The sequence below is a fragment of the Pyrgilauda ruficollis genome, unplaced genomic scaffold (assembly GCF_017590135.1).
Source record: "Pyrgilauda ruficollis isolate IOZ18807 unplaced genomic scaffold, ASM1759013v1 scaffold28, whole genome shotgun sequence".
Lineage (NCBI taxonomy): Eukaryota > Metazoa > Chordata > Aves > Passeriformes > Passeridae > Pyrgilauda > Pyrgilauda ruficollis.
In genome coordinates this window covers 8,148,031-8,175,432 of record NW_024524155.1, presented here as the reverse complement: position 1 = coordinate 8,175,432, position 27,402 = coordinate 8,148,031, and the positions used below count along the sequence as shown (strand labels likewise).

The 27,402-nt window shown below is 40.3% G+C and overlaps 1 protein-coding gene across 8 annotated transcripts in view; it reads left to right on the top strand.

Annotated features, from left to right (window-relative positions):
• Positions 1 to 27,402, top strand: part of FOXN3 (forkhead box N3) — a 209,036-nt gene that overhangs the window by 120,962 nt on the left and 60,672 nt on the right. For all 8 annotated transcript variants that reach the window (XM_041471803.1, XM_041471801.1, XM_041471804.1 and 5 more), the window contains one exon: positions 14,047 to 14,111. In XM_041471803.1, coding sequence (XP_041327737.1) covers positions 14,047 to 14,111 — 65 coding nt within the window. The remainder of the gene's footprint in view (positions 1 to 14,046; positions 14,112 to 27,402) is intronic.

The window sequence follows — 27,402 nt, the reverse complement described above, 5'->3', positions numbered from 1 at the left end:
AAATTTCTCATCATGAAGGTGTAATGAGTTCTGCCATGTTCTTGGTTTCCCTTCTGCATTTCACATAAGCCTTTGCTAAAACTTACTTTCATAGGCAAGTAATAGAATCATTAAGGTTTGAAAAGACCTCTAAGCTCAATGCTTAAAGCTGTTTTCCAGTGTGGCACTGAGAGGTTAGCAAGGATCATCTTCCCACTCAGGCTAGTGTGTAGCCTGAATAATTGCCGAGATTGGGTTGTGTGGGGAACACACAGAGAATAACCTTTCCTTCAAAAGAAGGGACCTTTTATCTCTAGACAAAGCCATTAAAATAGTGCATTCTGCATATCTTTCTTTGAGCTGAGTTGTCATCTTTGGACTTGTTTGTAACCACGTATCTTAGTTCCCATCCAGAGCCCTTGTTAAATGCTAAATTTTTGTCCATTTTGTTTTCATTCCATTATACTTCTCTCGCATAACCTAGTGAACCTCACTTGCTGCTTTCTAGCCTTCACAAGCTAGGCAAGCTAGAGTCCCTCCAAGAAAAGAGGGGGAGACTTGAGAGACAAACCTGTCAGCTGAGTTTCCATACAAGTTAATGAAGAAACACAGGCCCTTCTCCTGTCCATAGGAATTGTGTGAATAGATTTAATAAGACTTGGTTGTGAAGTTATCCCATGCTGAGATGCTAAGGGCTGTACAAATGAGCTGTAAAATTTCTGAAATAGAATGAAGACAGTAATAAAACCCAAAAACAGATTCAGCAGAGGAGCTAATGTGGAGGAGGAGATGGTTTATGAACAGTGATTGATAATGACAACAGAGTCGCAGGTCCTCTTAGGCATAGGACAGAAAAATGGTTTCAAAAGGGTTAAGAATGGAATGAGATGACAGCCATTTCTGCTGAAGGTATCCAAGGCTGCCTTACTTCGAGTTCATGTTTGTCTGTGATCTGAAATTTAGGTGCAGGGATTTCTAAAAAGGAGTTGTTGCTTGAGCATGTTCCAGTTGAACTGAGAATCGCAGGTGTACTGGCCACATCTAGCACAAGCAGCTATCTGGGTGGTTCAGCCCTGCAAACGGCTGAGCTTGCTGCTTCCCAGTTCATGTGTATTTACTATTAGCCCTTTGTGTGTTGGCTGGAAAATTCAGTGCTGTTCTGTACATAACATTATAAAAAAGACTTAACTATCAATGAAACCACCAACATGAGAATTAACTGGAGTGGTTTGGCAAAGTAATTTGTTCCATTTTTTCCTTCCCTGATTTGTCAGAATTTACAACTGACACATGAAGAAAATATTTCTGCTTAATTTGTTGTAATAAACAGATACTTTATAAATTATTGCCTCTTGGATGTTTAAAAGATTGTGTCCCATTCATTTTATGACTGATTAGTATCATTTCACTAGAATGAACAAGCTTGCATCATCTGATGTTTGAAAAGCATAGTTTGATACTTTATGTGATCTGCAGCTTTAGAGGGCTCAAATGCTGTCTGGGGATGTCAGGGTGTCACTGTCTCTTTCTAAACACCAGTGTACCATAAGTAATTGTTTCCTGTAATCTAGCTCACTGATTTTTCTGTACTTGAAATAATCCAAGGAACAGCTTTACTCCAGGGATTAATTACACATAGAGAGAGTACATATACATTCCTGAACATATTTTTTCTAGTTAATATTAATAAGGGTATTTTGCAACTACATGGCAGATGCCAATTCAACTGAAAGGAGAATTACACAGAATCTGATAGGCTACCATGCCCATCTTAGCAACTCCTTTTGGTGCCTCCAAAGATTGTGCTCTTCATTAGTGTAATAACTCTGGTTTTGTGGTTGTCCACCAGCTGATGGACCTGCCAGAACCTTTCGGTTTGTTGAGGACTTGTGGTCTCCTCCACTGGCTGCTAAACCAGAGCTGTTCAGGGAGGGGCACTGAGGATTGCTGAATTGCCATATTTGGATTTATTCTGTAACTTTCCTGGGCTTTGTCAAGAAAGAGTAGATGGCCTAGACTCTACTATTTTGTGTTTTGGCACAAAGTTGCTAACAAACTGCTGTAAACTATGCAGAAAAAAGAAACTCTGATATTTGTGACTTTCTCTGACTTTTTTTTCACGTTTGTAATGATTTTTTTTCAACCTTCACCACATGGAGTTGCAGCAGATAAAACAGAAATGTAGAAACAAGTATCTCATTGCAAAAGCAATTGTAAAACTTCACCTTATTCATATATCCTTTATTCCTACACCTCTGCTTTCTCCTGCAAATCTCCAAGTGAAGAGCCATGTTAAAGCCTTGTCTTACTGAGTCCATTCAACTTCTGTACAAACAGCTGAGAAGAAGCAGCAGAGGGAAACAGACCACATTATGGATTCCACTAGGGAAGATGAAATTTGTTGACATGACAGTGTTTTAAGACAATTTTGGGAAAAGTAGTCTCCTTTTTAGCAATACAGCTTCATCAGTCATATGAGAAATCACTGGCCTAAAGGTAGAAGAGAGACATCTCACTATAAATTCTGTGAAGGTCAGCTTTTCTTTTCCTCACTGCGTTCCTTCATTCATGTAGATAATATTGTAACTTGAGAAAATTACTAGAGTATTATTAAGTACAATGCTAGTATTCTCAACAGGCTGAATAGCTGTTGATAGAGGTAAGGATTAGGGATAAAGATGCACACTGAATTTTATTTCCCATTACCAGTTGGAGTTTTATTTTTCTGTTAAATGGAAGTGGCTAAAATGAGTCAAAATTAAGTCCTCTGAGTATTTGTCTACAGTTAGGTGTGCAGAACGTATGAAATTCTTTATTTCATACCTCTGCTTTGAAAATTTTAAGTAGAAGATACTGGAAGTTGGGTGCTGTGGTTATTGCTCCTGTAAAATTAGCTAGGAGTGCTCTTGTTTCAGAGACCAGAGAAGTCCAAATCACACACACTTCCCAGCCACAGTTCGGTGGGGTTTTTCATTTTGGCTGTAGAGAGGGAAGGGACTTCCGCAGTGTAGATATCCATGAGGTCTCATCTGCTCTGCCCCTTGAATTTGAGGCCTTGTTGAGTTGAAGAGTTCTCAAGAATAAATGGAAAAATTTCATCTTCTCCTGACTGGACTGAGCTGATAGGATAGAATTTGGTCAAGCTTGTGCCATTGGCTTTAAATTTATTGCAAAGTGGAGGGAATATTAGAATTTGGCTTTTAATTTCCTCTGCAGCCAACTGAAAGATTTGGGATAACTTTAGGAGAAAAGCTGAGCTGTTAAGTGCAGCTGATGTCAGTCAGTGATGAGGAGCCCTGGCAACAGCAGTGTGGGTTGTGGGTTGTCACGAGGGGCCCAGACCTGAGGGGAGTGTCTGGGGGCTGGTCCTGCTCTGCCACTTTACTGGGTGTTTTTGGAGGTACCTTTTTACCTCTGTGTGTATGTTTTCCTTTCTCTGAATGGAAATTATTTCTCTATGGCTCTGTGGGTGGGAGAATTTATATAGATGGTGTGTCTCTACAATGCTTCTGAGTACAAAAAATGCTATATTTTGTTGAGTCTGTAGACCCAGACCCCGAGGTAAGACAGCCCGTTGTTGGATGCTGTAGGATTTTTTGTGTATGTATCGGGATGTCTCTCTCCATGCTTAAAATACAGCTCTCAGTTCTTCAAAAGGAATAATCTTGGGAATATGAATGAGTGAAAACTGACACATTTTGATACTGCATTTTTTATGCCTTAGCAGTTTATTTCTAAAAATGTATCTCTAAGGATAACACATTATTTATGCATTAACCTTTTGTGTTGGTGATAGCATCCACAAACTATCTGTCATTTATCTTTTGAGCGCCTTGCATGCTGTGCAGTGTGGTCCTCAGCTCAGGTCTTCTGGGGGATAAGGGTATTACCATGAATGCTGGACTCATGTAGTAGATATTCATGAAGAGGTAGAATTGAGATTATGAAAAACGTAATTGAGGCTTTTCAGATATGGGAGTACTTCTGTTTTGATGCTCTTGTCGTCATCATCACCATCATCATCATTGTATTTTCTTCTTTTACATAACTCTGACATGTGCATCAAACACTTTTGTGTATGGCCCAGCGAGTACAAATCTCTGCAACCTCCTCTGCAACAGTGTTGCAGCTCATATAAGGACATTGAGCTTCCCCGGGAAAAGTACCCTTAGCATCTGGGAGAGGTTAAATGCTCCAGGGGAGAGGTTAAACATTCGTTTGTTCTCTCCTGCTCTAATTCCAGAAGCCAGATTAGTTCTGAATCATCTGAACTACATTCATTCAAGATTAATGAGAAAGACCAAGTATGGAAAATTTCAGCTAGTAAGCGCCTTGGCTTTGAGCAAGTGGTGGAGGGGGAGTTCATACTGGCAGCAGCCTGTGGGTCATGCTTAGTTTTAAGTTCCCCTTAGTTCTTAAACTGGTGAAGTGGGGAATCACAGCATTCCAGATAAACAAGAATTTCAGCAAGCAATATGAAGCAGTCGGCGGAGCACACACATACACCCACACACCACTTTAAGCCCTCACCTCCTTTTTCCCATCTATTTCTGTTTCATTTGATATCAGATTTGCCCTTTTGAATATGCATGTTTATAACTTCGTGCATGTTCAAGGTACGTTGGTGTCTTTAAAAGGGACAAGTGGGGTGTTCTTGGGAATGGGTGACGAGCCATTCAGCAGAGGTGTGCCTGTTGTCACTGTCGAGTCCAACTGACTGACAGGCCAGGGCTAAGCCATGGTTAGGGATGTGACTGGGAGCCTCATGTAGGAAATATTTCTGAAATCTGGGCAGGTCTAGCAGCAAAGCTGTTTGAAATTCTGCAAGATAATAAATGGAGAATTCAGGACTGGAGTAACAGAAGTCAATTGTGTGACCCTGGGCTTTTAAAAAAATTAATCAGTTTTGGTTTGGGAGAGTCCTTCTTTTAGGAGAACATTACAGTGTTGTGCCTGGTTAATAGCCCTGCAGTTTCACTGCAGTTCAGTTGTTCAGGTGGTCAGTGTGGAGTCTAGAGCCTTGTCTGTACTGCATTAACTGTCTGAGCAGACTCTTAGACACTAAGTTTAAAGTGAAGGTGGGCCTTAGGTATAGACACTGTCTAGGACTCATTTGTTTTCCACAACCTGAGATTCAGGAATTTTTTCCAGTGCAATTTTAAGTAAGTGAAACGAAACCAGAAATTAATGTCTTCTTTCCCACTTGTTTTGCAGCAAATGGAAGCAGAAAACTAAAGTGTTCCATTTCTGATTTTGTAGAATAGGGGAGAATCAAACTTCTCCCTCTTGACCAGGTCAGCGTTCGATGCTGCTGTAGCCGAGAAGAGGTCACAGTCCTCTGTATTCTCAGAGGCCAGTGGCTGTCTGTAAAAGGAATATTCTGTTCATCTGGACTTCAGGGCACTGACTTGTGGTTCCTGCTTGAGCTGCCACAGTGCCGCTCTGTAGCTCAGGAGCAAGTTTAGGTAACTCTAAAGTTTTCCCTGCATGACAACTGCCAGTTATTCATCTAGTGGTAGTCTAGGAACCATTTAATAGCAGTTGTGAGAAAAACAGCACTTCAGCAAGTGAAGTAACCATGTATTTTTCCTTACTTCGAAATAAGGGAAATAAGTGGGAACAAATAACAACTGTGCTCTAGAAGTGAGCTGTGTTGGTCCCTCCTTAACTACATGCACTTCAAAAGACTATTCCCTCACCTCTTGTGTTGTTAACAATTCTTTATTCCTTCCAGAGATATATAGTCCTGTGTCAGTAAGCCTGTTTTTAGTACAAAAGAAGAAAAATAAAACTCAGACAGAAAGGATGAAATAACTTGCCTGGAGTCACTGTGTGATTTCTGTGGCAGAGGCAGAATTAGAACTGGAGGCTGATAGGCAGCCTCTCCCAATTCCCAATGGAGACAAATCTTTTTTAATTAAAAGTAGCATGGGACAATTGCCTAACCATGAATTTTCAAATATATCTGGACTTTCTCCTGTTTCAGTATTTAGCCTAGAATTATCTTGTGTTCACAAAATACAACTTAAAATATTTAAACACAGATTAATGAAAGATTTTCGTTTTGAACTATGAGGCTGGTGTACCTCAACTAGCCACCTCTCTTTAAACAAGTACTCTGTAGAAATTATGATACTTGCATTTATTTAAACAAATCCTGTGTTGTTGTCCATAAATTTATAATATTCGGCTCTCAGCAAAGACCAACATTCTGGCCAAAGGCTAGAGTCTCACATGGGGAGAAGAAGGCTTCATATATCACACCAGCAGTGAGAGGGGCCTTTTGAGCACCACAGCAGAGTCGTTGATGGGCTCCAAAGGACACATGACCATGTTTTTCTTTAAATTAGGAATTACCATTTTTATCCCTGGTTCTGGAAATTTGAGAAGTTTTCCTTTAACGTAAAACTTTTTCTTTTAGACTTCAAAAAGTTTTCTTTTTTTTACTCTGCCCTGCTCCCCTCCTTCCCCTGCCATGTTCTTGCTTAATTACTTAAGTGAAGACTGTGGTAGGAGAATGGCCTTGGCTATTTGGAGAATGTAAATAATTTGACCAACTTTTCACTTCATCCTTCAAAAAGCATTAAATTTTATTTTCAGGCATTTTGTTCGTGAGTGGCTTTCATAAGCAACTTTTCTTTAGTCTTTAATAAAATTTAGATATAATCCCTCTGGCAGTTGTGTCATATAGAAAGCTCATTTAGAGTTCGCAAGGGATCAAAATGTTATTGTTCACTTGAAAATGTGTTAGACACCCTAGAGAAACCAGGAAAGACTCCAGCTAGCAGCTTAAAGTCTCGATCTCACATGTTGCAGTAAGTGAGAGATACTGAGAGACAGTAAAAGAGGGAATTGCAGAGAAAAGAGAAGCATTGCCAGAATATTAGATTAGCAGTCATAAATTAAAAATCTGTATTGTGAATTCATAAATCTCTTTTAACAGTAATGTTTTGTCAGTTATGGAAAATTTGAGAAGATGGAGTAATGGGTTTGTATATTTAAAATCTCTAAAGTATTAATCAGTTTTCAGTGAAGTCAGGAAATACCTTATCACAGCCTTTGAGATTTTTTTTGTGTATTGGCCCAGGTTAGTAGAGGGTTTTTTGCTTTGCTTGGAGAGGAAGCTTCCTTGTTTTGTTGCTGGGTGATGGCTAGTTGTGGTATTAACTGCCAGCAAGGTGCTGGCAAGGATTAGACTTATCCTTACTATGAAAACACAAGTATTACAGGTCTAGCAACAGCTAAAATGGCAGTGATCAATTCATTAAAACAACTATGGTTGTATACCCAGATGGAGAGAATTAGACTTTCTTTGCAGTGCAGTAGTGTTGTTTGCCCCCATGCAGTAATGGCATTAAAATTGAGTGTAGAAAAGGAAGCTGATAGAACAGTGGAAGGATGTGAGGTCGCCAGTGCAAGCAGTAAAGAGCTGACACTTTTTAGAAGAGTCATCAATCAGAAGGAGCTGCTGTCTGTCTTGTGTTCACTCTACAAGCTCCTGGCAGTGTCATTTGGACCAAGTGACCTCCTCTTGTGCCATTCAACACCACACTGCAGACCACATTTGTTCAGCACAGGAGCCAAGAAGGCTGCTCACCACTGTAGTTGGGAACATTTCCCATGCATTACACAGGGTGATTGCCATGAGGAGGTACTGTTCATCTTCCAACATCAAGGAATGCTGTATTACCACAAAAACATACTTAACCTTTTTTCCTCAGTTACAGCAGCATCCTAAATTTACTTCTCAAGTAATGGAAAAAACCAAAGTCTTCCAGCTTAGTTGGACAACCATTTATATACCTTATAGTAGCAGTCTGCACCCTGCTGACATTGGGAGCTGAATGTGCTTGTCAGGAGCATCATTCCCTGCTGCCTCCACATACAGGGTTTAATGGGCTCCATCCAGATAAGGAATCTACAACTATTGTTATCAGCAACTTGAACATAAGACTAACTGTGATTTAGTTGCTTCTCAGAAACTTTTCTAAGCCTGCAAGATGCTTAATTGGTTGCTCTTTGATAGAATGATTTATTGCTTCTAGGTTTGGTGTTCTTGACATTTCTTTCATCTCACTCTTTGTCAGAGGTGTTGGTGAGACAGAAGAGAAGCATTTTGCACTGTGGATGGTTGGTAATGGAATACTTGCACCATGGGTACAGCAGTGCCTTCTTTCCCTTCACCTGGTAGTAGCAGCTCCTCTTCCCAGAAATTTTCAATTATATAGCTGTCCTCAGAGCTGGTATTGCCCCCGGGGCAAAGGTGGGTAGTTGCAGTGTATTGGGTTGACTGCAGAGGCACTTCAGTCAATCATCTTTTCATGTTCCCATCATTTTTGCTGCTGGTAAGGGCTGGTGAGGACATCCTCTGTTTCCTTGCTGCCTGTTTGTGGTCTAGCAGCTGTTTGCTTACTGCAGACTGTGTTGGGTATTTTGTGTGCCACAGCTTGTTCACTTACAGCTGACACTGTTTATAATTCTGTCCTTTCCTGACCTGTCCTGCCCTGCAGTCCAGGCTTTCCTGAAAGCCGGGATGTACTTAGGCACCATCCAGCAGCTAATTCCACCTCCTCTTGGCCATGGTGGGCTAAGGTGTGTGTGTGGAGCAGTTTCCCTTCCCCTCCAATGAGCTGTCCTTCATTGGGCTAATAAGTATCAGCTTCAAAGACCTTTGAAATGTGTGTTCAGGGGCTGGTGTTGGCCTATATGTTTGCTTTCCCCTCTTTCTGTGTCTTCTTGCTTTACCATCACTCTGTGGACATATTTGGCAACATAGTCATTGGCCTGTATTTATTGCCTGGCTTCTGTGTTTTCATAATCCCTTAATTGTGGCGTGTAGTGCTACACAATTGAATTTGGTTTGAATTTTTAGTTGTTTGGGTTTTTTAAATCTATTAATCAAGCCTCTCAGACAAAGAGGCTTGTGAGAGCTTTTGGCATAGTTGTGAAATACTGCAGCTATGCAAGAGAATTCTTACTCTTGCTTTTTTTAGTGCTTGGCTTTAAGACTGTAGTCTCCTTGCTCTAATGTGAATTCCAGAAGACAAAGGATTTATGTTTCCTTTTTTTAAGTTTCTTGAAGCCTATGCACCTTTTGAAGATTTTTATGAAAGTCTGCCATACGTTTTGATGGAAATAACTAATTGGGGGCTCATACATATTATTGTATGTTCTGGGAGCTCCTGATTGAGCTGGCCAGATGCCATGAGCCATCACTGCCTGGACAGTCTTCATATTGGCCTGGTTTCCAGCAGAAACAGTATTCAGATCAACACATTCCTGTAGAATGTTGTAGATTTCAGCAAAGCAACATTTTCCTATGGAAAGCCTTTCCTCAGAAAAATCCCTGAAGTCAAGAAGCTTCCCATGCCTGGGGCCCAGTGGCACAACAAAGTTTCCTGCTGATTGTGTCTTCAGAGAAAGAACAGTTCATCGCTTGCCTTGAGTGGAAATCAAGTCCCATTTGCCATTAAAAATTGCTAGGACATCCATAGGAATATGGTGGGCTTTGATCAGAGGTGGCTCCCAATTCTTCAGGGGCTAAACACCCATCTTCCATCAGTTCTCTCAGATACAGGTTCAGCAGGCTGAATACTTCATTTGCTCCCTGTGCTGTTGCACTGATGCCACAGTGCCAATGACTGTGCTTTGGAGAGAGGTGGATTGTGCGCTGGATGCCTCTGAACTTGTACCTCTGGATCCTGTTTTATGCATTTACTGCAAATACTACAGCCTGGATATCCTGTTGGCTGAGTGTATGCTTCAAATGGTAGTATTTTCTGAAAATCAAACCTTGGCAGGTAACTGTGGTCCTTGGCAGGTAACTGTTGATGTATCATGTGTTGTCTGAATTTTTCCTTCCTTCAAGATGTTTGCTTGAAATTTCAGTTTACTATGGTTGATCAAGGTCCATCTTCCACCCACTCCTGAAAGTGCCCATGGCTCATCTGCTTCACAGAGTTAAGCCAGTCCAAACATGTCCAAAGCAAAAATGTATTAGGCCCCAAGTTTCTTCATAGTTAGAGTTCAAACTACTTATTGCTTTTCTTCCAAGAGATATTACTTTAGTCAGTGTGTTTACTTGGTAAATTTGGGGAAAAACTCTTCCATCAATAATGCTCATGGCATAAATATTAATTTTATATCAGGTATTGATTACAAAAGAAAATCATAGACCCAGATTTTGCATTTTTATTTTGTCTAAATGAAGAATATGCTGTTACTTCTGTAGGAGAACCAGCCATTCTTCTCTTGTAGCTTATAGGCTACACTGAAGAAACAACTTGTTTGAAAAAATGCCTGAGATCGACCAAATTATTTGGATTTTTATTGATGGTCTTTAGAAGAATGAACTTCTTCAAATGGTTTCTTAATATGGAACAGAGAGGAAGCAGCTTTTGAACACTTTAAAGTGATAGTTCAACTCTGTCATTTGTCAACTTGAAATATGTTTTAATAATTAATACCCTCTGTGACTTCACATAAAAAAGTTTGGAAACATAAAAAAAATTTCCCAGTGCAGATCAGACATAGGTAAACTTCTGCAAAGCCGTACAAACACAAAAGTTTGTTGTTTCAAAAGGCTTGATGGTCGCTGCAGTACATTATTTGCATGCTTTAATGCTTTAGCTTCCTTCCCTGGGAAGACACAGTTAATTTTCTCAGCTCATGTGGGTTTGTGCTGAATCATATGGAGATTTTTATGAGAGCCCTGGGCCTTTTTTTAAATTGGAAAAAAGATAAATCACTATGGCTTTGTTTCTCTAGTGGAGACATTTTGTCTATTCAAATATATATGCTTTTCCCACTCCTTTCTTTAACCCTCTTCCACCCACTTACGACAGCCTGGGAGTGAATTTCTTTCGCAGTGTCATTTCAGAATTTCACTCTTTTTTCTCTCGGGCTTTTGAAAGGCTTACAGTTGCCATACTGTGATTTCTGATTGGCAGATCTCTACGGTATCAAGACAATGCTATGGGCTTTCTGTTTGTAGCACGGTGGGTCCTGTTCCAGAGATTATGCAGGGCTCTGATGCACTGTAACATATATTACAGGAGTGAATCCTACAGGAGTGTGAATGCCCTCAATAGCTCTTGACCTTCCTGTGAGTTGAGGAGCTACACTGAAGAGCAGGTGCTTACTATGAGGAATGCAAACAACTGGTTGCTTAAGCACTATGAAGTGAGCGTGTGTTCAGACAAGTGTGTGCCCCATGCTCTCCAGCACTTAGAATGTAGACCTACTTAAGTTCTTTTTGGTCATTTTGTTTTCCCTCTCTCTCTCTCAATTCCCCCTTTTGTTAAGGAGTATTGACAGATTTTATTACTCACCTCATTGGCTTGGATTTATATACAGTCCTTATTTTAACACAGTGAATTTTTTACATATTAGCATAAGACTATCTGCAGAATAATTGTGGAAGAAGTGGTTTTCTTCTATGTGGCATTTTAACAGAACTTTGCTGATGCTGTCAATGACAGCCTGTTTTCATTTCATTGCATTTTGTGTAGCGGTTGTCAACTCAAGAGGAGACAGAAGTGACTTTGTGTAGAAATGGATTGTAGGGCTTGGTTCACACTTTGTATCCATGGAGGAAGGATTACCTCCTTAAAAATGTAGGGTGCCTTACAGCAATCTTACTGAAGGATACTTAGTCTCTTACTTATAAATGGTGCCTGAATTTGGGCATAGGTCAGTTATTTATATATTGGTAGCACAGTTTTATAATGCTAATTTCAGTAAAAGCATAGCATATTAGAACATCTATGATTGTCTTCAAGCTGTAGAGGATTCTGAAACCTGTTTCCTGACTACAGGAAAGATTCTGTGGCAGGCTGTCTCTACCACCTGCCTTGACAATGCTGCAACAAGGTACCATGGTTTTAAATACTTCTGTGCCTGAGCCCTTGGATCCCATCAGCTAAATCCTACAGGCAGTGTCTCCTGCCAAGAATTGCCCAGAGAGCAGGAGTGGGAGTAGTGGTGACATTTCTACTCTGGGCAGCACAACCTGCAGACAGCCATGGAGAGGATGAGCTGTGCCATTCATTGGGCAGGGAGGAGTGTACCTGGACTGCAGCCAGCAGTGCTGTTAGGAAAAGAGTGTGGTGGTTTGTAACACCAGCAACAAATTCGACTCCAAAGAAGCCACTCTCCCTTCCTTCGCCCCTTCTGGTAGGCGAGGGACAAGAGCGGAGACTGTGGGTTGAGATAACAATTTACTGAAAGCCAAAAACAATAGAATGAGAAATGCACAATAACAACAATATTAATACCAGAAGTATACAAAGAGAGAATTTATTTTATCCACAATAAAGGTATTCACTACCAGAAACAAAAATGAGATGGTGGACACGCCCTGTAGGTTGTATCCATGTGTGTTCCCCAGACAAAGACAATATGGTGATCGTTCCTGTGGTAGTTGAGAACAGGCAAGATGGTGAGGGAGCTCCTGTGGGTAGTGTTTTCTGCCACCAAGCCCAAAGTAACTAAAGACAGCGACAAGCAAACCTCCCAAAAGCTAGGTCATCTGAGTTGGGTTGTGCTGCCGCTCCACTGGATTCAGTTCCTCGCAGGTGCCTGTGCTGCCATTTCTATGTCTGATGTGCTGGAGGTCAGCCCCAGGGTTGCTGCCGCTTTCAGCCATTCCACTGTGCTCCTTTGCGCTTAGTTTGGCTGGGCTCCTTTCAGCTTCTCTCCATGGGCTCAGCTGGGTTGGGGTCACTCCCCCACCACTCTTTTCCACCAGCGGCCTCCGTGCTAGCACCGTCTGCTCAGCACCACTGTGGATTCACATTTTCGCTTCTTTTTTTCATCACTATGTCTTCTGTGTTCCAGTGAAAACAGGAGGGAGACCAACGGTGCTGGTAGGGACTGAGTCCTCAGAGGCTCATTCCAACACGTTCCCACTGTGGAGGCAAAATGCTGCACTTCCAGTGGGGTGCCTGGCTTCTCCTCCCAGACCACACCTGCAGTGGTGGTGCGGGGGGTGTAGAAAAACAACTTGCCCCACCACCTCCTGCAGCCAGGGCATGAGCAGGGTTGCCTCGCCTCAGTCCTCTCACCGGGAGAGGTAGTGGTGGGCGGCTGCTGCCGGGAAGCTTCCTCACCTCCGAGAGCCTCCCCTCTCCTCCAGCTCACCAGCACCGCAGGTTATTGGAGCAGATGCTGCACACTCTATTTCCCACAGCTCTGTGGGGCTGCTCCAGGGCATCAAAAGAAACAAGGTTTAGGTGATCCTGCCAGTGTTCCCTCCTCTTCCCCTTCTTGTGTTTGAAATGTTGTTGCCTTCAGCTGCACTTGTCCTAGGAGTGGCCTCTTGGAGGCCATTACCTTTGGGCAACCTCTGCGTGAGCAGGAGGCGAAGCAGAAGAGAGGCCTGGCCCTGTCTGAGCTCAGGGCAGGGCCGTGGTTCAGGCAGGCAGTGACAGCTGCCAGGCACCCGGTGGCCCCTGTGGCCACTGCCCTGACAGGGTCTCACAGGAGCCGCTGTGGTCACCAGGCAGACGGCAAAGGCTGAGATTTGCCAGCGTGGTGCTGGCGGCCGATGTGCAGAGCAGTTTTCTGGTGCGGTGAGGGGCTGTGTGTGCAGGGGCCTCGGTGGGTGAGGCACGGGAGCTGCCCGGTGACCGGCAAGGCTGTCCTGGGCAGACAAATAGCTGGGGCAGCATATTGTCACAGCTGAGTGAATGCCATAAAACATTTGAGTTGTTAGCAGGTATCTTTGGAGAGGGACATGTATTTTTCTGTACTGAGAATTCAGTAAATAATTTTGACATTGATTTGTGGTTTTTTATTATTTATTCGAAATTGCTTTTTTCTCTCTTCCTCCAAGAGGGTGTGGGTGTGTGCTCTAGTGAGGAGGTTTTTCCTCATGAAGAAAATGTTGATCTTGAATCAAATTAACCTATTTTTAACATGAAATATTAGACCCTCGCTTGAAGGCAAAAGTGTCATGATGTTACATTAGCTTTAAGAACAAAACAAAATTCTTGCAAACAGTAACTTATAATTGCAACTTCTAATGCAAATGTGATTTTCTTTACACTTGTTTCTTATTCCCTTTAGCACATCAGGTCCACCCATTTGGCCAGGAAGCACCTTTTTCAAGAGAAATGGAGCCCTTCTACAAGGTAGGTGATAGATACTGCGTCTTGGAGTAACTGTTCTACTTAAGAAATAACTTCTGCAAATTGCACAGCTTTTTTGATACTCACCTGGCAAGAAATAACCAAATGTTTTTTGTTTCCTTTACCCTTTCTCCTTTATTGCGCATCTGGTGCCTTGAAAATGACGGTTTACCACGTACAGTGAGTGTAGTCTGTGAAAGTTGCTGCTTTTTTTTCTTTCCTCAGATCATTAAATTGCTTGCTGTAATATATGGCGAAGGGTGGCTTTTTGGTTTTTTTTTTTCCCTTTGTGTGGATAAAGAGTGTCCAGAAGAAAATGTTCCAGGAACATCACTTTCAGCTCTATGGATGAAACAAGGTTGTTCTTTGAGAGAGATCCTTTTTTTTGCTCCTTAATTGTGCTCATAGCAAAAGGTACCAGAAGGTAGGTAGCCAGGATGTAGTGGGAAAACAGTGTCAGAGAGTTTTTCTCAAGAAAGGTACCATGGTTAATAGTGCTTATATTCACAGAACAGTGTTAAATACAGTTTCCATTGTATGGACAATATGCACAGAAGCTATATGACTGCAGTTTTCATAGTGAAAATTTTCAGTCGACTTTACCAGACTTCTTAAAGTAGTTTTTCACTGCTGTGTCTGCTTATATTTCTGCCATTGAGTACATCACTCTTATAGGAGGTGTCTTAGGAACACCGAAGTCTGTCCCTAGACTGTGAGTGTTTCTTTATGATGCAAAGTAACATACACCATGAAGGATCATTTTATGGTCTTTGCAGGGATTTATCCATGAGTTGTCTCAGTTTCCTTTTCATTCTCCTGGTGCCAAGACTTTTCTGGTCTTTCTTCTGACAGAAAATGCTATATAATGTTCTCAGGAGCATTTATGCAAATCACCTACAATGGAGCTTTAGGTGCAACGAGACACGCAAGCAAATAATTCATTGGCAGGCGGTATTACCTTCTACACGCCAAAGGAATCCAGCATCTGAGGTTTACCTGAGAATATTTTTCAAGTAAATTCCTTGCACATACCTAAGAATTTGCATGACTCTATTTAATATCTATGCTGAAATTTGTTCAAGTGAATTTTAAGTACATGAAAACATTCAGATTATTTCTTAGCACTAGGAGATGGTATAAATTGTAGAGTTTAGCTGCTTTTGGCTTTAGTCTGATCAGATAGATCTGCTACCTTTACAGTCCTTACTAATGAGAAGAACCAGATTTTAATTTTTTTTGTAAGGAAAAAGAACTATTGTGAAAATAGCTTGATTTGTTTCACTTTTTCAACAATTCCACTTATAAATGGGTATCTGCACATACGTAGTCTTTGTAATCTGAGTTGATAAAATGTAAACTTGCTCTGTAAAGTCTGTATGGCAGAAATGTTTTACCTTTTCTTAAGATGCAAGATACCAGCAATTAATAACAGCTGTTTTTGTAGTCCTCCCTATCTCAGTTGTTGCTTAAAGCCTTCTCACAACAAAGAAGAATATACTGTTCTCTGCACTTTTCTCTTCTGCCCTCTTCTGCCTTCCATATTGGGGTGGAAAATCTAAAAGCACAAAACTTTTCAACATATTAAGGAAATAGAGAAAAGAGATGACTGCCTTTTCAAGCAACTGGCAAAGCCTAACAGACCTTTAACTGAGTTGGCATTCTGCGTTGCCATTTCAAGTGGAACAGGCAGCCAGGTTGGACTGTAACATGCGTGATACAACTGAGGTTGGAAGGATGAGAGAGTATGAAGAAAAACCTCATTAAAGTAATCTTTTAACACTTCCTGGTTATAATTTTAAAGCAAGAAGATAAATCAATGAAGCCTTCCTTTCTGTCTTTTTGCTTTAATTTCTGTCTTTGGATTTTTCCCTGCAATAGGCTCTTTAATATGTAGGCTTAGCGGCTTGTATGGAAGTAGTGCGTCCACCTCTTTGCTGCTTCTCTGAGTGTATTTTTCCAGAAGACCATGTAAGAAATGGTGGCAGGGAAGTGTGAAATGAGGTGTAGGTATTTGTCATTGATGCCTTGAGAGGCTACCTAGAAGAGGCTAGACAGTGTTTAAGGAATAAAGTAGGTATTTATTAAAAGGCCTTCAAAGGATACACCCTGGGCATTACAAGAGCCCAGCCATGGCTCTACCCAGGATGGACCCAAGTTGGACCCTGAGTCATGAGTTTTCACACTTTGATAAGTTTTGGTCCATTTACATATTGGGGTTAATTGTCTAACTACAGCTTCTGGTTATGAAGTCCCATCTTCCCAGATTGCTCTCCTCAACTCACCATTTTTTATACTTTTTGGGCCTGAAGTTGCAGTGGTATCCTTGGTTCTTGGGCTCAAAAAGAATTGTTTGTCTAACTGAACTGTGAGAACTTGCTAGCACTTTATATGAAGTTTAGAGTTATGTACAAATACAATACAGAATCTGGAAAATACGAAAGCTGAAACTTAAGGCATCAGTCAGTACCTGTTACATGACCATGTGAAGTATTTTTCCAGTGCTTATAGTCAGCTTAATGCAATCAGGAGAATGAAAAATTGACTCAGTTATTGGTTTCAAGTTATAGTCCTGCCTTTGGATTGGCAAAAGTTGAAGTAACAAAGGGATTTTAAACCGTTTTTACTTGATAATTGTTCTACTATGTTTGAAAAGAATGTTCACTGTGTTATAGACAATAATACAGAATACTTCTGTAATTATAGTAAATGTGATATTCATGTGCACTTGTCACACCTCATTTCTTCTGAGTTCTTAAGAAAAATGTTCTTTTTCTGGTCTGAGGAATGAAGAGAAAAAATTCCACAATGTAAGTAGTGCTTTCTTTAGCCAAGAAGACTTGTAGATGCTCCTGGTTTCCATTCATTTTATATCAGAACTATTTGGCAAAATAATTTTAACCATTATAAAGAGTTTAACATATTTCTTCTGAGAAAGTGGCTGAGAAAACAGTTATCTGTACCTCAAAATAGCAAAGGAAGAGAAAGGGGGCTAAAATTCATTTAGCTATTCTCTGTCCTTAATATTTTTGACATGGGCAGGATTAATTCTCTGTTACTTTCTGGCTTTGTATTTGTTGAAGAATTTTGAAATACATTTACGCTGTTCTCTTTTTGCCTATGATTTTATTAGATATAAGATGGCTGCCTTAGGGTTGTTTTTTTTGTGAGGATCATGGTTCTGTTGTTCTTAACATTAACTCTCTAACCAGTTACTCTGTATTGAGTCAGTCACCTGCCTAGGTACTTTTTTCAGTCTTGAACTCCTGCTAGGTGTCGGTTGCTCCCTATATCCTTGTGCTGCTCAGTCTCCTTGAGAAAAGTCCCATGCAGAGCTTAATTTAGGTAGGACCGTCAGTCTTACCAGACTCAAATGTCTCCTCTCAAAACTTACCTGTGTGTCCAAGGAAATTGGTGTGTTCTAGCCTTTGGGATTTCCATATAAAACAGGCTTTTGCTCTTGCTGCTTTTCTTTTTCTGTTTTGTTCGTAGCTTGTTACTGTACATATTGTGTATTTGTTTCAAATCATGGCTTTTTTTTTTAATCTGCTGTATGGAGAGCCTTTGTTAGTACTGTTTTTTCTGTTCTGATCTGTCATAACACATTCATTTTTATGTAATAAAATATATGTGAGGAAAGATTCCTTGAGGTGGAAAATACCTAGACATAGTCTAAACTCTTAAGGAACTTATACTGTGGAAGATATGTGGGGCCATAGTCACATTAACTTCAAGAGCTTAAAACTAATATATGGTGTTTTGAAAAGGGCAGTTTTGTTGCCTGATCTTGGGTGTTAAGCTCATGTTACAGACTTGAGCATGCAGTTGCTCACAGATCAGTGGTAATAAAACTATTTTGCTGTTAATATGTCTGATATTCTTCTTGAATAAACTAAAAATACATCTTCAAATTACATTTTAGCAGCAGTCATATGAATTCCAGTGGCTGTGTGCCACCTGTAAGATGTAACTGGAGTGTGGAGGGGTTTGGTTTATATTCTTAAAGATGTAACTTATCTTTCGAAGGAAAAAAACCCAAAACAACAAAGTTACTACTCTTTTTTAATAACATTTGCATTCACACTTTAATAAATTAAATGCAGCATATTAGAATGCCTTTTTGTATAAAATTTGTTCTGTCTTGATTTGTCTTCATTGTGTGGGGAAGGAAAGTGAACCTGGGTCATTCAGTCCCTAATGCTGTTGAAAAAAAAAAAAGGAGATGGGCCTCCTCACTGAGACTTGATCATCCACCTTTCGGTTGTGCCTGACCTACTGTAAGCAGAGCTGCGATCCTTGCCAAGTTGTCTGTGTTCTGGTGTGAGCAAGGTCCTCTACTTCCTCTTCTGACAGACAGCACAATTTAAATCTGCTGCCAGTGTATGTTACATGAAAGATATGAACTTTTTCTCTGCTTTCAGAGATCCTGCCAACCTGGATTCACACCTGCAAACTGGATTGCAGCAGTGAACTGAATTCAGACAAGCATGGCTTTCCTTGGAAGCCATGATTCTCTCAATGAGGATGGAAAGAAAGATTGGAAAAATCCATCCCCTTGAGAATGCAGAAGGGGAGCAGTGAGGAGTTGCATGTGGCCTTTAGTCCCTCTTAGCTGAGGGAGCCTGAGAAAGGAGGGATTACCCTCCCCAGATCTCATGGTCTGCTTTGTTCTTTCTCTACCAGCAGCTGCAGAGAATAGGCATCCTCATGTTCCAGAGCAGAGCAAGGGATAGGATGTTTACCTGGGGATGACTTGCCCTCTTCTCCTCTGGGAAAGCACTGTTCTTTGATTCTTGAGGCAGCCCATGTGCCATCTGCCGTGGTCCTGCTGCCATGACTGTAGCTGGCACCACCTGTGAGAAGCTTTGACAGCAAAGAATTGGAAGACACTGTCTTCACAGGGTCAGGTGTCACTAAAACCAGCATGAGATGGAGACTCCACAGTTTGTTGTAGAGTAGAAATGGAAACTCTGGGCACTGCTACTCCATTGACCCTGATTGCCCTCAGTCCAGGTTGGTGGCTTTCATGTTTTATTGTACTGACATCTGAGACCTGGCCATAATGTGAGACTTTAAGGAAAGTACCAAAGCACATGGATCACCTTATTCGTAGTTGAGAATGGTGAGTTATTTGAGCTAGAAAATTGCATTCCTAGTAAGAAAGTTTATTTTGTATGAAAAGACCAGAAATTCGATGTCCTACTTAAAAAGAGGAGGAACCAGTTTATTTTGAACATGTGCATACAGTTATACAGAGATCTTTTTCTTCTCTAATAAGCTTGAGAATCCTTGAAATGTCCAAACAAGCCATTTAATCTCTTTCCCATTAAGTATTTGTAAGAAATAAAAGAGGAGATTTGGGACTTCACCTTTCCAAGCATTAGCTATTAGTAGAAGTTGCTTAGGTGGAAATAAATCAGCAGGGAGGAGGCAAAAAGGTGGCATTTAATGCTTGTTTCCCTTGAAAACACTAAATTAGAAACTTTCACTCTTATAAATGAAGACATCCAGCCTATGTTTTTATGTTAATAGTGGCATTAGGATAAGAATGTAACAATACCAGGGCCTGGTTTCTCTGGACAAGTATTGCCACACCAGCTACTCATCCTTTATTCTGGAGAAGCTGGGAGGAGGTAGTTTTTTACTTTCAAGAGTAAAGCCTTTCAAAAGGGAGCTTGACAACAGAATCACTCAGAGAGGATGCCTGAGTGCATGCAGCCGCATGTATTTTCTGTCTAATAATGGGAAAATTTGGAATGTTTTTGTCAACACTGCCAACAAATACCCAGGAGCCCCTGCCAGCACAGTGGACTTCTTTCTGCTGGTGGAAATTCAGTTTATCTGCTCTTTCCACTGGGCAAGCAGAACAGGTACAAGTCCTGGGCATGTAGGGGAGAGGTACAGCCCATCCTGGAACACAAGATGCCTGTACCTTTTTAGTGCTAACAGGGCTGAGGAGAAGGAGGAACAGGGGAGAGCTGAAAGACAAGAAACTTCAGCAAGTCTCATGTGTGTTTAACCTTCAGAATTGTGTGTCACACCTCAAAAGAAAACTAACCTTGGCAAGAAATGCTCTAATTTCTTCTACTGCCTAGAGGTGCAAACAAAAAGACTGTGGCAAGGTACCATATGTATTACAGATAATTTAATATTGTATAATACTTAAATGTCATGGTGACCATAAGAAAAAGGCCAAAAGGAATACAAAATAATCCAGCTTTAGGATTGGTAGATTTAGGTGCTGTGATCTATAACAGAGTCTTGGGCAAAACTCTAAGGCCCAAATCCAACTAAACCTTTATTTCTTAATGCATATTTGGGCATCTTGTCTTCCCAAGAATCTAAATATATTTTCTTGCTTTGGGGTTATAATTTCTTGATTTTGTGCTCTGTGAGATGAGGAGGATAATGGTGCTTTTCACTGCCCAGAGCTGTCAGTCTACAAAATATTGGCTATGCATCATATTCTGATGCTTCACTAATGGAAGAACTTTAAACAGGGGGAACATAACTGTAAAAAGCAACAGAGCTGTCCATTAGCTTTTGCAGGGAAGTGAATTTTGGTTTGTTTTTCTTTCCCCCCAGTTGAACTCTACTCTGAGAGATACACTTGGAAAATGACTGTTTTCTGTAGAGACCTGGGGGCGTTGAGTCTAGTTCCAATGTAGTTACTTTCATCAGCAGAGCATTAAACCTTTTGACTTCATCATGTTTTTCTCTTCAACTTTTGCTTCTCTGAGCTGCCATTCCACTGTGTTTGAAAAAATGGGTGACAGTCATGCTTTGTTTGCAGGTGAGTTGGTTTGGGTCGACATACCGAATTAACAGAAAAGCTGCTATCTGTCCTTGTTAAAATAAATCACTTTTCATTTAGCATAATTATTCACATAGCATATAAATTATATATATATAATTTTTACATAGCATAATTATTTAAATCAGCTTTTTTTTTTTCCCTGTTTTTTTCCTCTTTTTCTTTCTGTTTTTTTCTTTCTCCCACACACACATGGAGGATACCTGACAATCTCTTCAGGAGTTTCTTTTCAGGAAGATGATTCACATGGTGCTTCCGTAGAGACTGAATATTTGAATAATTTATTTATTATTAGCATTCAGTGTGTTTGCAGTGGTATTATTGAAGAAGTAAAATTAAGTCAGAGGGTTTGTGCAGTGTGTCCCTAAGGGAGTAATTTGAACAGCAGAGCTCTCCTTTGTTTGGGAAAGTGGGTAAACTCCTAGAGGGGCTTCTAGAGTCCTGAGGGTAAGGGCTCCTGTTTGTGAGAAGGGTTTTGTAATGGCCTTAGCACTGTACAGTCAATTAAAAAATCCCAGTGAGTGACTGAATTTTGCTGTGATTCCTACAGAAATGGTGACTTTGGGGTGATGTTTTTAGCTCTGCATTCTGTGTAGGGTGTGTATGTAGCTGTGCAGTTTGTATTTTTCTAGTTGAGTGTGTAAAATACGGCAAAAGCTGTTATTTATTAAGTACCTGAAGTGTGGTCCTGCTAACATTGATGTTAGAGCTATTAGTATGGAAATGGGACCTCTAGCTGTTTGTATTCCCTGTGACCAAAAGGTCTGAGCTACTTTTGATCTCTGAAGTTGAGAAGGAAGAAAACTGAACTCCATCAGACAGGTCTCGGTAATGGAAGATCACATTGCAGAGTACGCAAAGATAAGTTGAATTCCTAATGTCTTTAAACTCAGTAACTTATGTTTCATATCTCCATGGGTGTCTTTACTATCTTTACAGATAACTCTGCTTATTTTGTAACAGTCCTGTGTAGTGACTTTTGAAATTATTACATGTGAGTGACTCAAGATGAAGTTTACTGACTTTGTTTACTTCCCTTGACAACTGGAGCGTGGATGAGTCCTGCAAGGCAAGTTCTACCGCAGTATTAAGCTTGGGCAGAGGTTCTGGCTGCAGGTCTACTCACCTGTTCTGCCTTCAGTCAGCTGCTGTGTGAGTGGTGGCAGTAAAACAACACGTTGCAGAACACACCAGAGAGAGAAGTAACTGCTGCAAGTTCCTGCAGTTCTGGCCTGGCTGCCTCAGTAACTGCTGTGGTGTAGGAAAGAAAACGTACAGGAGTTACTCCCAAAGTTTGAAGGAGGTAAGGAGCTGAATGGTCCTTGCCCTGGCAAGTCAGTGCTGAGGTAACCTACAGGTACTGTTTTTCCAATGATGCTGTTAAATGGCTTCATATCTGTTCTTAGTTGATTTTCAGGTTGGTCCTGCAGGTGATGTGGCTATGGCTTTGCAATATGAACACTAGAATCTACTTCCTTTAAATTGGCAGTAGCTGATCTCAGCTTTTTTAGGAAAAGTATTTTCTGTGACTGACCCTTCTGAAAGCATCAGTACAGGTGCTTTTGTCTAGAGACACGTTCCAATGTTCCTCCCACAAACACGCATACAGGACTGACTTAAAAATGGAAAACTGACTACGGTGCTCTTGGGTATCAGTTGGGTAAAGGAAGATGGAGACCAGATAGAGCAAAAGAAACTACAAGTTCCTGTTCAGTGACTTTTTCCTTTACTAGGACTAACAAACATCCTCCAATGTTTCCCTTTCCATGCCAGGACTTGTAGTCTGCTCAAAGAGTGAGGGCTGTTTGCCTGTTGTGATTGCTTGCATCCAGGATTACTGGGTGCCTGGTGGCACAGTGAGAGCATCTCCCAAGGGGCTGTCGTGTAGCTGGGAAGTGTACTGGCTGTGATCACTGCAGATATGGAGACAAGTCTGGCAGCAGCTGGTGTCAAACCTTTCCTCTAAGTGAAGTCTGGGGCTAGGCTACTTCTGCCTAGGCTGGGGCTTAGAGCAGTAAATTTCAGTGGCCTGTGACAGGAATATAGCACACTACTAGTTAGATCCCATATTACAGCAGGCGTTCTCTGAAAAAATCACAGTTAAAAATTAGTGGTGAAATTTGTATAGTATGTTGGAAAATGATAGAGTATGGAAAGATTTATTTTCTGTAACTGTGAAATTATTGTGACTATTGCCATCAAAATCTCTGGGCTGATGAGCTGGAGCATATGCTCTGTGCTGAGAGCTTGTGAATGTTTGGCATTCCTAAAATGTGAAGGTGGCTGATATTAGAAGCAATCTTGGCTTTCATAATTCTAGAGTCTGAGAGCACAGCTAGAAGAGAGGCATATGCCTGTGCTTTACATGGAGATTACTAAAATAAGAATATTATTGCAGTTGTGTTGCTATGAGCAGTTTTGGTGATGTGCAGATTGCTATGAGCAAGGCAACGCTGTTGTCAAGTAGGGCTGTTCCTTGACTATGTCAGATTTCTTGAGGCAGACCTATATATTAATAGAATTATAACAGAACGTCTAGGAATTTTTAAGATTCTCTCCTGCTATGACCTGCATGTGTGATGGGCAGTCACTTTTCTTGCGTCTCTGGGGAAGCCAAAGCTTCCTAATTAGTAAAAAGAGGAAAATTATGGAACAGACAGTGATGGTGATCAAGTCTGAGCAAAGTTTGTGTCTTGCGAGTTTCCTTGTATGCTGTCGTGTTAATGATGGTTATGGTTAACATTGGCAATAATTTTTCCCCTCTAACATGCTAAAAATTTCTTCCTGTTGGTCAGAACAGATCTCTGTTCTGCTGGTAAGTTCTTGATTATATAGAAGGCATTTCTTAAACATCCGAAAAATGGCAAATTAACAGAAATTGAATATTACTAGGAGAGCTTAATTTTGTTTGAAATGTTGAGAAAAGTAGAAGCTGTCTTAAATTGATTGGGTAGTCAGTGGCTTGCACATTTCACTACTATGCCTTATTTAAGCTAAATATGAAAAAATCCATTGGTTTCAGATATTGGAATAAATCTTGCCAGTAGAAATTCTTGAGCTGCACACTTGAGAGTATGCAGAGCTCTGGGATGGCACAGTTTATTCTTACAACAACTATGAATTCATAATTTGATTTTCCTGAAATTGATAACAGACTAGTGAATTAATTGGGACTGAAAGAGGAAAGGAGGCAGGATTTTTTTTCTTTTTCAGGAGAAGTACAGTGCGTTCAGAAACCTGAAAACCAAAGCCAGGGCATCTTTTGGGGTAAGTTGTGCTTCACACGACAAGTTTCAAACTACTAGAAGTACACCTGCCAAGACAGTAGACTGTGAACATGAACTTATTGTACACAGCACTTCTTCCTCGCATCCTTTGTAAAAAAAGCAAAGTTGCACCTGGATCTTGATCAACAAACTTTTACAAAACAGTCCAATCAGCAGAGTGGGATAAACTCATTTTCTTACAAGTGTAAGAGTCTGTAAGACTTTTATACTATAAAAGATTTTGTCCTCTGTTGAATGCATTTAATACTGATCACAAGTTAGCATAGAAAGTGTAACTTTTCTTCAAATCGTTTTAGGACAACCTTCATCAAGTTGGAAATAAGATTATAGGATCTTTGGCTTCATCTACAGGTTATTTCTCTTAGTTTCCTTGTTTTTTTCAGGTCAGAATGCCATAGTGCTTGGGATTGGATACAATAAAAATGATAAATTCTGTTTGTCTCTGACAATATTTATTTCTGTGTCTAGCCTGTCATTTTGCTCTCTAGTGCAAAAGAAAGGATAAGGTGAAATTGAAATGAAAATTACACATACAGTGATGGGTAATTCCAGTCCTGATTTTTACATACACTCATATTTTGAATCAAGATACTAGCAACATTTCCTGCATATCTTTCATTTTTATATTTCAGCGTCCATGCTTTGCATCTTTTAAACACAGTTTATTTATTTTGTGTGAATATATGCATTGGTTTTCGTTCTAATAAAAGAGGAAATCTGCTTTGGGTACCAGAAATTGAGTTTCAACACTCAGTTTCTCATATTAATACATTAAATAACTTTTTTCTCCTTGTTTCTTGAAACAAGAACAATATGTGATTTTTCTTGGAGATGAAAAAGTAGCTAAGGGCAAACCCACTTGATCAGCTGTGTGTGTACAAATACTTCTGTGCCTGTGTGTATATTTAAATGCATTTAAATATCAATATAGGTAGTTATCTAATGTATTGAACATGTACCAAGAAGTACACAGTTATGTAGAAAAGTTTCCCTTTTCGTGCTGAAGATGTGGTGCATCTGCCCCATTCTGATTGTCGTAAATGAGTGGTTTGGCTGCTTAAAGAGACATCATCAAAGGTATTGGCAAAAGTAGGGTTTAACATGAATTTGTGAAAATACAACTTTACAGAGCTGGATGGCAGTGTTCACACCATTGCCTACTACACACGTTAAAGCAAACAAAGGAGGATCAAATTAGAAGCAACTTAGAATGATTTACATGGAAGCCAGGAATGCAGAAGGGGGTAAGGGTGCAAAGGATACGGATGGAAAGATAAAGGTGCAAAGGGGTTTGGCAACATTTAATCATTGATTGAATACTTGAACATGAACAAAGTGATGCAGTAGGGTTCACTACAATTACAACAATGACTTAACTGTAGGTTTGGGTTAGTAACATTCATATCATAATTCACACACATAGAGGTAAAATGATTAGTACACCTATTTCTGTGTGTGTAAAGGTGCCTATCAAAGATTCCTCTCAAATACATCTAATCCCTTTGAGTTTCCTAGCAGGAAAGAGAAGCACTGACGTGTCTGTGGGGGGTGACTTTTCAGCCTAGGCCACCATCCATAATGGTGCTTCAAGTATCTCAAGCTTAAGATTTGCGAGCTCTATAAGCATTTTATTCTCCCTATTATTTTGTGTTTCTGTCTTCCTTTCAGTTCTGTGGAGCAAAAATGAAGTTGTTCCCCTCATGATTTTTCTTCCCCATTCCCCTTCAAACAGTTCAACTTTTGATTACTGCAGTTGACATTGCAAATGCTTGAGGTAGTCTGGAGTTAAATAAACAAGGTATATTACAAAATTATTTTGTTTTTTTTAAAAAAAATTGTTTAATCTTACATGACCATGAATTTGTGTTTACATTCTGCCCGTAAAAACTTGCTCTGTTGCCATAGGTTTCTGTCTGTGTCTTAGGTAGCAGACACCTTATTTGCTGCATTCAGTCTCTATAGGGAGGTCAGGGTATGCTTCTGGATTTGTCTCTTGCAAATATTGCTGATGAGAGTTATTTTGTTTTGGGGTTTTTTTAATGATAATGTCACAACTTGCCTCAGTCACTGAAAAACCAACAAGCTAGATCTGCATTTTCAAACTTCCTGTAGAAATGAGTTAGTGGCTTAAAAACAGAAATTAGCAAGTGCTGGCCAAGATGCATGATTGATTAAGAAATTGAAGAATTTAATATATTTATTGATTTTATTGGGTTGTAGTCACTCTGTGAGGTCTTCTGGCTGTTTGGGTTTACTTTTTGGCTTTCCAAGATAGTTCCTTTTACTGTGTCTCTAACTTAGCTGCTGCTTTAAGTGGTTTACAGTGTCTTGCACAAATACAGCTCTTTCTACTCTTCCTGAGCAAATGAAGCTGCTGTATTGTTTGTAAAAAGATGAGGCTTTACACATGTGAGTTGTTGTCTGAGTGAAGGCTGTGATATGACTGGTGCAGAATACAGCACCGACACTTGTTCTTGGTACTTTGGACAGTATTAATCACTGACAAGGCAACCTGTGTACGACACGGGTGCTCAGCAGACAGTTTCTTACAGAAAGGCATTTATTTCCACTCAAATTGATTCTCAACATACCCAGCAAACCCTTTAATTTCCCCATACCATCTGTTGAACAGCTTAGTGCTTGGAGGCAGAAATGAGACAGGGCAGAACTGGATGGGGACAGAGCTGAGTGAACACACAGCGCTGCAAGGTCATGACTCCCTGGCTTTTCGGGTCAGTCACGATGGGGCTAGCAGGGCTCCAGTTACTTCTGGAGGATAGGATCCAAATTTACTGGAAGATTTCTGAAATTAATCCTTCTGAAATTTTGTTCCTAGGATCAGCAGTTACTCTTTTGCCAGACTTGCAAGTGCATATGGGTCCGTCGCATCATGATTTATTTTGTAAACATTCCATGATTTGGCTGCTATCTTTAGAGATGCCCCTCTGTCTACATGGAGATGTTTTTCTTGAAGAGAAACATATTCAGAGACACATATTAAACTCCTCCAGGTAGCTCTTAGTTTTCACTCTTAGACGATGACCAGCAAAGATTATAAAACAAACATTCCTGATTTTTTCGCTGATATTTTACTTTTTCTGTGATTAACTGGAGCAAGTCTTTTTATTTAGCAGAAAAGGAAAATGAAATATAGTGACCAAAATGAGACTTGCTAGTACACAGGACCACTGAAGAG